General features: G+C 49.8%; 1 protein-coding gene across 1 annotated transcript in view; it reads left to right on the forward strand.

The window, feature by feature from the left end:
* PHRF1 (PHD and ring finger domains 1) overlaps positions 1-12,150 on the forward strand; it is a 51,205-nt gene that overhangs the window by 11,487 nt on the left and 27,568 nt on the right. The window contains exons 2-3 of the mRNA XM_038765377.1: positions 8,574-8,689; positions 10,134-10,262. Coding sequence (XP_038621305.1) covers positions 8,596-8,689; positions 10,134-10,262 — 223 coding nt within the window. The 5' untranslated portion in view covers positions 8,574-8,595. The remainder of the gene's footprint in view (positions 1-8,573; positions 8,690-10,133; positions 10,263-12,150) is intronic.

The following is a 12,150-nucleotide window of genomic DNA, read 5'->3' on the forward strand; positions in this document are numbered from 1 at the left end:
TTCATTCATTCATTCAGCGTACTTATTGAGCGCTTACTGTGCGCAGAGCACTGGACCAAGCGCTGGGAAAGCCCAATTCAGCAACAGATAGAGGCGGTCACTATCCAACAACGGGCTCCCAGTCTAGAAGTGGGTAGAGTGCTCTGCACACAGTAGCGCTTAATAAATATGACTGAATGAATGAATATAGTGCAACAGCAAACAGGCACATTCCCTGCCCACAGTGAGCTCGAGTGCTTAGCGCAGTGCTTTGCACTCCATAGACTGTAATCACCTCGTGATGAGGGATTGTGTTTTCTACCTCTTTTGAACTCTCCCAAGCGTCTCGCACAGTGGTCGGCACTCAGATGATGATGATGATGATGGTATTCGTTAAGCACTTACAATGTGCCAAACACTGTTCTAAGCACTGGACTGTGATGGAGGTTAAGGATCATGCCTTCTAACTCCCGTACTCTCCCTAGCGGGTAGCACAGTGGGCTCTGCACCTGGGAGATTGTCAGATAATAATAATAATAATAATAATGGTATTTGTTAAGTGCTTACTATGTTCTAAGCGCTGGGTGGGAGGGATACAAGGTAATCAGGTTGTCCCACGTGGGGCTCACAGTCTTCACCCCCATTTTCCAGATGAGGGAACTGAGGCCCAGAGAAGTGAAGTGACTGGCCCAAAGTCACACAGCAGACAAGTGGTGGAGCTGGGATTAGAACCCATGACCTCTGACTCCCGAGCCCGGGCTCTTTCCACTGAGCCACGCGGCTTCTCAAGATCCTCGCAGAGGCAGGGTTCACGTTTACCCAGCGCCTTGTGCAGTGCTCCGCACGGGGAACCAGGTTGGGGTCTCCAGGAGGGTCCCGTTGTGGGGGCGGGGGTCACTGTTTTTGTTTTGTTGTCCATCTCCCCCTTCTAGACTGTGAGCCCGTTGTTGGGGAGGGATTGTCTCTATCTGTTGCTGAATTGGACTTTCCAAGCGCTTAGTACAGTGCTCTGCCCACAGCGCTCAATAAATGCGATTGAATGAATGAATGAGAACAGGCTCAGGGTTAAAGGTCGGGGGCAAGGGGCGAACACCCTAAACGACTGACCCTAGCGGGCCGGACTCTGGAAGAGAAGGGCGTCTCTAACGCTCTGACGTGGCGGACAGGCAGTGGGGATTGTGTGGGTGAAGACTGACAAAGGTAGTAATAATAACGATAATTATTATGTAATTGTGTAATATAGTAATAATGGTTACTATGTACTAAGCGCTGGGGTAGTTACGAGATAATCCGGTCCCACATGGAGCTCAAATAATCATTGCTATGGCATTAAAGCACTTACTATATGTTGCCAACTTGTACTTCCCAAGCGCTTAGTACAGTGCTCTGCACACAGTAAGCGCTCAGTAAATACGATTGATTAAAGCACTTACTATGTACAAAGCGCTGGGGTAGTTATAATCCAGTCCCAAGTGGGGCTCACAGTCAAGGTGAGCCCCTGGGTCGCTGTGTGACCTTGGGTCAAAGTCACTTCACGTGTCTGTGCCTCAGTTACCCCATCTGTAAAATGGGGTTCAGACTGTGAGCCCCACCTGGGATGGGGACTGCGCCCAACCTATTGCACTTAGAGAAGCAGCGTGGCTCAGTGGAAAGAGCCTGGGCTCGGGAGTCAGAGGTCGTGGGTTCCAATCCCGGCTCTGCTACTTATCTGCTGTGTGACCTTGGGCAAGTCACTTCACTTCTCTGGGCCTCAGTTCCCTCATCTGGAAAATGGGGGTGAAGACTATGAGACATGGGACAACCTGATGATCTTGCATCTCCCCCAGCGCTTAGAACAGTGCTTGGCACATAGTAAGCGCTTAACAAATTACCATCGTTATTATTATTATTAATAATCCCCATTTACAGGTGAGGTCACTGTGGCTCAGAGACGGTCAGCGACTCGGTCAAGGTCAAACAGCAGACAAGCAGAGGAGCCGGGATTAGAACCCAGGTCTTCGGACTCCCACGCCTGGGGTCTGGGATCTAGGCTGTGCTGCCCAGGTTTGGGTCTTCCGTCGATCAATCGAGCGTATTTATGGAAGCCTGGTGGCTAAAGCCTGGGAGTCAGAAGGTCATGGGTTCTAATACCGGCTCTTCCACTTGTCTGCTGCGTGACCTTAGGCAAGTCACTTCTCTGGGCCTCAGTTCCCTCATCTGGAAAATGGGCATTGAGACTGGGAACCCCATTCACTCAATCGTATTCAACCCCAGGTGGGCCAGGGACTGTGTCCATCCCGATTGGCTTGTATCCACCCCAGCGCTTAGTCCAGTTCCATGGCACGTAGTAATCGCTTAACAAATGTCATAATTTGCTCCTTTCAAAGCCCTACTGAGAGCTCCCCTCCTCCAGGAGGCCCTCCCAGGCTGAGCCCCCTCCTTCCTCTCCCCCTCCTCCCCCTCCTCCCCGCCCTATCTCCTTCCCCTCTCCACAGCACCTGTCGTGGCTCAGTGGAAAGAGCCCGGGCTTTGGAGTCAGAGGTCATGGGTTCGAATGCCGACTCCACCACATGTCTGCTGTGTGACCTTGGGCAAGTCACTTAACTTCTGGGCCTCAGTTCCCTCATCTGTAAAATGGGGATTAAGACTGTGAGCCCCACGTGGGACAACTTGATCACCTTGTATCCCCCCCAAGCGCTTAGAACAGTGCTCTGCACATAGTAAGCGCTTAACAAATGCCATCATTATTATTATTATGTATATATGTCCGTACATATTTATTATTCTTTATTTTATTTGTGCATATTTATTCTATTTATTTTATTTTGTTAATATGTTTTGTTCTCTGTCTCCCCCTTCTAGACTGTGAGCCCGTTGTTGGGTAGGGGTCATCTCTATATGTTGCCAACTTGGACTTCCCAAGCGCTTAGTCCAGTGCTCTGCACAGAGTAAGCCCTCAATAGATTGAATGAATGAATGAATAATTATTATTATTGCATAATTAACCTGTTGCACACCTAGGGAAGCAGCGTGGCTCAGTGGAAAGAGCCCAGGCTTTGGAGTCAGAGGTCATGGGTTCAAATCCCGCCTCCGCCAACTGTCAGCTGTGTGACTTTGGGCAAGTCACTTCACTTCTCTGGGCCTGTGACCTCATCTGTAAAATGGGGATGAAAACTGTGAGCCCCCCACCGTGGACAACCTGATCACCTTGTAACCTCCCCAGCGCTTAGAGCAGTGCCTTGCACATAGTAAGCGCTTAACAAATGCCATTATTATTATTATTACTAATATTATTGAGGGCTTACTCTGTACTAAGCACCTGGGAGTGTACAGTGCCACAGAATTAGCAGACGGGTTTCCTGCGTACAGTGAGTTTACAGTCTCGTGGGGGAGACACACATTAATAATCTCCCCCTTTTAGACTGTGAGCCCACTGTTGGGTAGGGACTGTCTCTATATGTTGCCAATTTGTACTTCCCAAGCACTTAGTACAGTGCTCTGCACACAGTAAGCGCTCAATAAATACGATTGATGATGGTGATGATGATGAATAAACAATTTACACAATTTAAAGAGACGGTGCAAGTGCTGTGGTGTCGAGGGCGGGGCGAAAATCAAATGTCCAGAGGTCACAGGTGGAGGTGCATAGACGCGGAAGAGAGAGGGGGCCAGTGGCAGGACGGCTTCATCTAGGAAGGCTGCTCGGAGGAGGCGTGACCTTAGTAAGGCTTTCAGGTGGAGAGAGTGGGGGGACGTCTGGCCTGGGAGGGCATTCCAGGCCAGAGGCAGGACGTGGGCGAGAGGTCGGAGGTGACATAGACGAGATCGGGACATGGTAAGACTAGTAATAATAATAATAATGATGGCATTTGTTAAGCGCTTACTATCAATCAATCAATCAATCAATCGTATTTATTGAGCGCTTACTATGTGCAGAGCACTGTACTAAGCGCTTGGGAAGTACAAATTGGCATCACATAGAGACAGTCCCTACCCAACAGTGGGCTCACAGTCTAAAATGCCAAGCACTGTTCTAAGCACTGGGGGGGTTACCAGGTCATCCTGTTGTCCCAAGTGGGGCTCGCAGGCTTCATCCCCATTTTCCAGATGAGGTCACTGAGACCCAGAGAAGTGAAGTGACTTGCCCAAAGTCACCCAGCTGACAATTGGCGGAGGTGGGATTGGAACCCATGACCTCTGACTCCAAAGCCCGTGCACTTTCCACTGAGCCATGCTGCTTCTCAGTGTGATACAATAATACAGTTGAATAAAATATAATTGAATGAATGAAGCAGCGTGGCTTAGTGGAAAGAGCCCGGGCTTGGGAGTCAGAGGTTGTGGGTTCTAATGCCGGCTCCTCCGCTTGTCAGCTATGTGACCTTGGGCAAGTCACTTCATTTCACTGGGCCTCAGTTACTTCATCTGTAAAATGGGGATTACGGCTGTGAGCCCCACGTGGGACAACCTGATTAACTTGGATCTACCCCAGTGCTTGAAACAGTGCTTAGCACATGGTAAGCGCTTAACAAATGCCATCATTATTATTATTATTATTATCATCATGAATGAATGAATGAATGAATGAGAGGGAATTCCAGGCCAGAGAGAGGAGGTGGGCAAAGGCCTGATGGCAAGACAGACTTGATGGAGGTACAAAGAGTATATTGGTGTTAGAGAAGAGTTCCAGTTGGATTGAAGTAGTGAATCAGTGAGAGTAGAAGGGGACAGGCTGATTGCATGCCTTAAAGCCGATGATGAGCCGGTCTATTCTATTTATTTTATTTTGTTAATATGTTTGGTTTCGTTCTCCGTCTCTCCCTTTTAGACTGTGAGCCCGCTGTTGGGTAGGGACTGTCTCTATATGTTGCCAACTTGTACTTCCCAAGCGGTTAGTACAGTGCTCTGCACACAGTAAGCGCTCAATAAATGCGATTGATGATGATGATGAAGTGACTTGCCCAAGGTCACACAGCAGACACGTGGTGGAGGCCGGATTAGAACCCATGGCCTCTGACTCCCAAGCCCAGGCTCTTAACACTAAGCCACGCTGCTCTACCCTTCCTCAGCGTGCATGCGTGTGTGTGTGTGTGTGTGTATGTAGACTGTCAGCTCATCGTGGGCAGGGAATGTGTCTGTTTATTGCGCTCCTGTAAGTGCTTAGTACAGTGCTCTGCACACAGCGCTCAATAAATACGATTGAGTGAGTGTGTGTTTGTGTGTGTTTGTGTTTCCAGCTGCACCCTCAGTTATTCCGATTCCCCTCAGGGTGAATATTTTGGGGCCTGTCTACCCCAGTCAGTGATTCCTGATTGCTTAGCACACAGTTAGCGCTCAATAAATACCATTAATTGATTCCATTAGTGATATTTCTTGTGCTGTGGCAGAGCACTGGTCTAAGCGCCGGGGAGAGCATAAAGTCCTTTGAACAGGGAATGGGTCATTGTCTTCATCATCAGTGGTGCTTATTGAGCGCATACAGAGCAATCAATCAGTCGTATTTATTGAGCACTTACTGTGTGCAGAGCACTGTACTAAGCGCGTGGGAAGTACAAGTTGGCAACATACAGAGACAGTCCCTACCCAACAGTGGGCTCACAGTCTAGAAGGGGGAGACAGAGAACAAAATCAAACATATTAACAAAATAAAATAAATAGAATAGATATGTACAAGCAAAATAAATAAATAAATAGAGTAATGAATATGTACAAACATATACATATATACGGGTATATACATATATACAGGTAACACTGTACAGAGCACTGTAGTGAACGCGTGGGAGAGGACATACAGAACAGAGTCGGCAGACCAGACGTGTTCTCTCCCCGCAGTGAGCTCACTTTAATTCTAAATAAATGAATTTGAGTATGTATATAAGTGCTGTAAGGCTCGGGGGTTGGGCGAATAGCAAATGGCCAAAGGTCACGGATCCCAGGTGCGAAAGACGACACAGAAGGGAGAGGGAGCTGGGAAAGGAGGGCTTAATCAGGGCGGGCTTCTTGGAGGAGGTGTGACCCCAATCAGGTTTTGAAGGTGGGGGAGAGGGGTATTCCTGGCATACATGGAGCAAGTTCCAGGCCAGTGGGGGAGGATGTGGGAAAGGGATCGTCGGTCAGTCAGTGGTATTTATTGAGCGCTTACTGTGTGCAGAGCACTGTATTACACGCTTGGGAGAGGACAGTAGAACAGTATAGCAGACACTTTCCTTGCCCGCAACAAGTTTATAGTCCAGAGGATGAGCTTGCAGTCAAGAAGGCTGTGAAATAGATGAGAAGCAGCGTGGCTCAGTGGAAAGAGCCCGGGCTTGGGAGTCAGAAGTCATGGGTCCTAATCCCAGCTCCACCACTTATCAGCTGTGTGACTTTGGGCAAGTCACTTCACTTCTCTGGGCCTCAGTGACCTCATCTGGAAAATAATAAATAATAATAATAATAATAATGGCATTTATTAAGCGCTTACTATGTGCAAAGCACCGTTCTTAGCACTGGGGAGGTTACAAAGTGATCAGGTTGTCCCACGGGAGGCTCACAGTCTTTCTCCCCATTTTACTGATGAGGTAACTGAGGCACAGAGAAGTGAAGTGACTTGCCCAAAGTCACACAGCTGACAGAAGAGTCGGGATTTGAACCCATGACCTCTGACTCCGAAGCTCTGGTTCTTTCCACTGAGCCATGCTGCTTCCCGTAGCATGATTAAGGGAAAATGGGGATTAAGACTGTGAGCCCCATGTGAGACATGGACTGTGTCTAATCTAATTAGCTTGCCTCTACCCCAGCGCTTAGTACAGTGCCTGGCATGTAGTAAGCACTTTCCTCACCAGTAAAGTAGGGATTCAGTACCTGACTCCAAGCCCCATTTATTTACCCCGGGATTTACCCTTTAAAAGCTTGATAGTCTGGGCTTGGGGGGGGTGGAGGATGTGGATTCTAATTTTGCCTCTGCCACTTGTCAGCTGTGTGACTTTGGGCAAGTCGCTTCACTTCTCTGGGCCTCGGTGACCTCATCTGGAAAATGGGGATGAAGACTGTGAGCCCCACGTGGGACAACCTGGTTACTTTGTATCTCCCCCAGTGCTTAGAACAGTGCTTGGCACATAGTAAGCACTTAACAAATACCATCATTATTACTACAAGTATTATTATTATTATAGCCAAGTGGTTAATTGGGGAATAAGAGTGTGAGCCCCACATGGGACAACCTGATTACTTTGTATCTCCCCCAGTGCTTAGAACAGTGCTCGGCACATAGTAAGCACTTAACAAATACCATCATTATTATTATAAGTAGTATTATTATTATTATAGCCAAGTGGTTAATTGGGGAATAAGAGTGGGAGCCCCATATGAGACAACCTGATTACTTTGTATCTCCCCCAGCGCTTAGAACAGTGCTCTGCACATAGTAAGCACTTAACAAATACCATCATTATTATTATAAGTATTATTATTATTATTATAGCCAAGTGGTTAATTGGGGAATAAGAGCGTGAGCCCCATATGGGACAACCTGATTACTTTGTATCTCCCCCAGCGCTTAGAACAGTGCTCTGCACATAGTAAGCACTTAACAAATACCATCATTATTATTATAAGTATTTATTATTATTATAGCCAAGTGGTTAATTGGGGGAATAAGAGTGTGAGCCCCATATGGGACAACCTGATTACTTTGTATCTCCCCCAGCGCTTAGAACAGTGCTCTGCACATAGTAAGCACTTAACAAATACCATCATTATTATTATTATAATTATTATTCATTCATTCATTCAGTCGTATTTATTGAGCACTAACTGGGCCAGGGGGAGAACGTGGGCCGGGGGTTGACGGCGGGACGGGCGAGAACGAGGCCTAACGGTGAGGAGGTGAGCGGCAGAGGAGTGGAGGGTGCGGGATGGGCTGGAGAAGGAGAGAAGGGACGGGAGGGAGGAGGGGGCCAGGGGATGGATGGATGGATGGACAGCCTGGAAGCCCAGGGGGAGGAGTTTTTGCCTGATGCGTAGGTCGATTGGTAGACACTGGAGATTTTTGAGGAGGGGAATAACATGCCCAGAGCGTTTCTGCACTAAGACGATCCGGGCAGCAGTGTGAAGTATAGATTGAAGTGGGGAGAGACAGGAGGATGGGAGATCGGAGAGGAGGCCGATGCAGTCATCCAGTTGGGATAGGAATGAGAGATTGAACCAGCAGGGTAGCAGTTTGGATGGAGAGGAAAGGGCCGATCTTGGCGATGTTGTGGAGGTGCGACCGGCAGGTTTTGGTGACGGATTGGATGTGAGGGGTAACTATTATTATTATTATTGCCAAGTGGTTAATTGGGGAATAAGAATGTGAGCCCCACGTGGGACAACCTGACTACTTTGTACCTCCCCCAGCGCTTAGAACAGTTCTTAGCACATAGGAAGCGCTTAGCAAATACCATCATTACTGTTGTTATTATGAGATCAGGGCACAGCGAGCAAGCGGATCCCCAGGGCTTCATCCAGCCCCCAGCCCCAAGTGGGCGCTCAGTACACACTCTCCCTCCCCCTGCTCTCCCCATCCCGTGCCTCCGGCCGGCCCTCGGGGGGATGGCGGTCCCGGGTGCGGGCGGTGACGGGCAGCGGGTCTGCGGCAGGGCCCGCCCCCGATGTCCGGCGATGGCTGAGGACAGTCAGGACGAGCTCATCAACAAGAACGCCGCACTGGGCCGGACCCGGAGACCCAGCCTGGCCGACCTGCTCAGTGACGCGGGTAAGTGCCCCCCACCCCCCAGAGCCCGGGGGTCTCTCCCCTCCCGCCAGACTTGATCCCCAGTCTTCGGCCTGGCCCCCTTACCCTCCCTCCCCTTCCCTGGGAATCACGGTGCCAACTGGGTCTGACGCCAGGCGTCCCCTGTGCCGGTTGGATGGGGGTGATGATAACGAGGGCATTGCTTTACACATAGTAAGCGCTTAATAAATGCCATCATTATTGTTATTATTATTATTGGTGAAGCTCCCACCCTGTGCTGAGCTCTGAGCTGGGCCCTGAGATAGAGGCGAGCCCGGGAGCCCGTTGCATTCATTCATTCATTCATTCAGCGCTTACTGTGTGCAGAGCACTGGACTAAGCGCTTGGGAAGCACAAGTTGGCAACATACAGAGACGGTCCCTACCCAACAGTGGGCTCACAGTCTAGAAGGGGGAGACAGAGAACAAAACAAAACATAGTAACAAAATAAAATTGTCTCTATTTGGTGCCGAATTGCACTTTCCGAGCACTTCGTACAGTGCTCTGTACACAGTAGGCGCTCAATAAGAGAAGCAGCACGGCTTAGTGACAAGAACTTGGGCTTGAGAGTCAGAGGTCATGGGTTCTAATCCCAGCCCTGCCACTTGTCTGCTGAGTGACTTTGGCCAAGTCTCTTCACTGCCCTGGGCCTCAGTTCCCTCATCTGTAAAATGGAGGTGAAGACTGTGAGCCCCACGTGGGACAACCTGCTGACCTTGTATCCACCCCAGCGCTTAGAACAGTGCTTGGCACATAGTAAGCGCTTTACAAATACCCTAATTATTATTATTATTAATAAGTGCGATTGAGTGAATCGGGTCAGATCCGACCTCTGTCCCATGTGGGGCTCACAGACTGAGGGGGGAGGGGGGATTGAGTGTCGCCTCTCCATGGGATGGACGAGGAAACCGAGGCCCCGAGGAGTTAATAGGATGTGCTTCACGGCTACCACATCATCAGGGTAAGCGAGGGGCAGTGCGGCCCAGTGGGAAGAGCCCAGGCTCGGGAGTCGGAAGACCTTGGCCGAGTCCCTTCACTTCTCCGGGCCTCAGTTCCTCGTCTGTTAAATGGGGATTAAAACTGTGAGCCCCACGTGGGACAACCTGATGACCCTGGGCCTCCCTCAGTGCTTAGAACAGTGCTTGGCACATAGTAAGTGCTTAACGTACCATCATTATTATTATTACCATTATCTACCCCAGTGCCTAGGACCTGGTACATGGTGAGTGTTTAATAAATACTGGCCTAAGGTCCCATGGCAGAGCGGGGATTCGAACCCGGGTCTCCTGACCCTCAGGCCCAGGCTAGCCCCGCCAGGGCCACACTGCTTCTCAGGAGCAGGTCAGGAGTCAGTCGGGGTGGAGGAGGGCTCCCGTCCACCCCTCGGCCGCCCCCCTGTCCCCAACCCCTTCCCGGCTCTGCCCAGAAGAAAGCGGCGGCGACTCCAACTCCGGTGCCACCAGCGAGGAGGAGGAAGAGGATGGTACCGACGAGGGCGAAACGGAGGAGGAGGAGGAAGAAGAAGGCGGAGACGAAGATGTGGAAGGCGACTCAGGTGAGGATGCCCGGGCGCAGTGGGGGGTGGCTTCCCTCCTCCTCCCCCCGGGCCTGGAGCCAGCGGCTGCCCGGGTCGAGGTTAGAAGGGGCCTGGCGCCTGGGCACGTCCCACGTCCGGCTGCCAGACTGTGAGCCTGCTGTTGGGTAGGGACCGTCTCTATATGTTGCCACCTTGTACTTCCCAAGCGCTTAGTACAGTGCTCTGCACACAGTAAGCGCTCAATCAATACGATTGATTGATTGATTGAAGCGGGAGCTCGGCCCAGACTGTCCCCGAGGTTTCCCGCGGTCTGGCGGTGCCCACCAGGATCAGAGGGCATTCATTCATTCTTTCAATTAAATGCCTATTATTATTATTATTATTGCCCAATTTTATTAAAATACTGTATAATTTTAAGTCTGTATAATACATAGGGTTCCTTTGAAGATGACACCGGTAATGTTGAAGCTAACTGTGGATGTGTATTTATCTGTACATATTTATTCTATTTTATTTTGTTAATATGTTTTGTTTTCTTCTGTGTCTCCCCCTTCTAGACTGTGAGCCCACTGTTGGGTAGGGACCGTCTCTATATGTTGCCAACTTGTACTTCCCAAGTGCTTAGTACATTGCTCTGCACACAGTAAGTGCTCAATAAGTACGATTGAATGAATGAATGAATTTATTGAGCGCTTACTGTGTGCAGAGGGAAGGCCCTACTGTGAGCTCACCTCCTCCAGGAGGCCTTCCCTGACTGAGCCCCCTCCTTCCTCTCCCCCTCCTGCCCCTCTCCATCCCCCCCACCTTACCTCCTTCCCTTCCCCACAGCACCTGTATATATGTACATATGTTTGTACATATTTATTACTCTATTTATTTTATTTGTACATATCTATTCTATTTATTTTATTTTGTTAATATGTTTGGTTTTGTTCTCTGTCTCCCCCTTCTAGACTGTGAGCCCACTGTTGGGTAGGGACCGTCTCTATACGTTGCCAACTTGGACTTCCCAAGCGCTTAGTACAGTGCTCTGCACACAGTAAGCGCTCAATAAATACGATTGATTGATTGATTGCAGAGCACTGTACTAAGCGCTTGGGAAGTACAAGTTGGCAACATATAGGTACCCAACAGTGGGCTCACAGTCTAGTCTAGGGTATGGGAGGACGGGTCCAGTTTCGGGCTTGGAGCCGCCCGAGAGACCGGCTGAGCCCGTGCCGCGGTCGCCTCCCCTGCCTCCTAATAATAATAATAATAATAATAATAATAATAATAATAATAATAATAACGGTGGCACGTGTTAAGCGCTTACTATATGCCGAGCACTGTTCTAAGCTCTAGGGTAGATACAAATTAATCAGATTGGACACAGTCCCCGTCCCACATGGGGCTCACAGTCTTAATCCCCATTTTCCAGATGGAGGGAACCGAGGCCCGGAGAAGTGAAGTGACTGTCCCAAGGTCACACCGCAGACAAGTGGCGGAGCCGGGCCTAGAATCCAGGTCCTTCCGACTCCTTCTGACGTCTTGCGCCCCAGGCCCGTCGTCGGCCTGCGGGTGAGGGGCCCAGCAGCTGAACAAATAAACAAAATTTATTTTGTTAATATGTTTGGTTTTGTTCTCTGCCTCCCCCTTCTAGACTGTGAGCCCACTGTTGGGTAGGGACCGTCTCTAGATGTTGCCAACTTGGACTTCCCAAGCGCTTAGTCCAGTGCTGTGCACACAGTAAGCGCTCAGTAAGTACCATTGAATGAATGAATGAATGAGGTGGCCATTCACCAGCGCGGGAGGGGGATTGGGCCACAAAGAGAGCATTGTCTAGCCCCCTCCCCGCCCTCCCCTAATTCCCCCAGGGTCCCCCACCTGGGACCAACCTTCCTGGTAGAGCGCCAGCTTGGGAGTCAGA

Source organism: Tachyglossus aculeatus, chromosome 22 (assembly GCF_015852505.1).
Source record: "Tachyglossus aculeatus isolate mTacAcu1 chromosome 22, mTacAcu1.pri, whole genome shotgun sequence".
In the NCBI taxonomy this organism is placed as follows: Eukaryota; Metazoa; Chordata; class Mammalia; order Monotremata; family Tachyglossidae; genus Tachyglossus; species Tachyglossus aculeatus.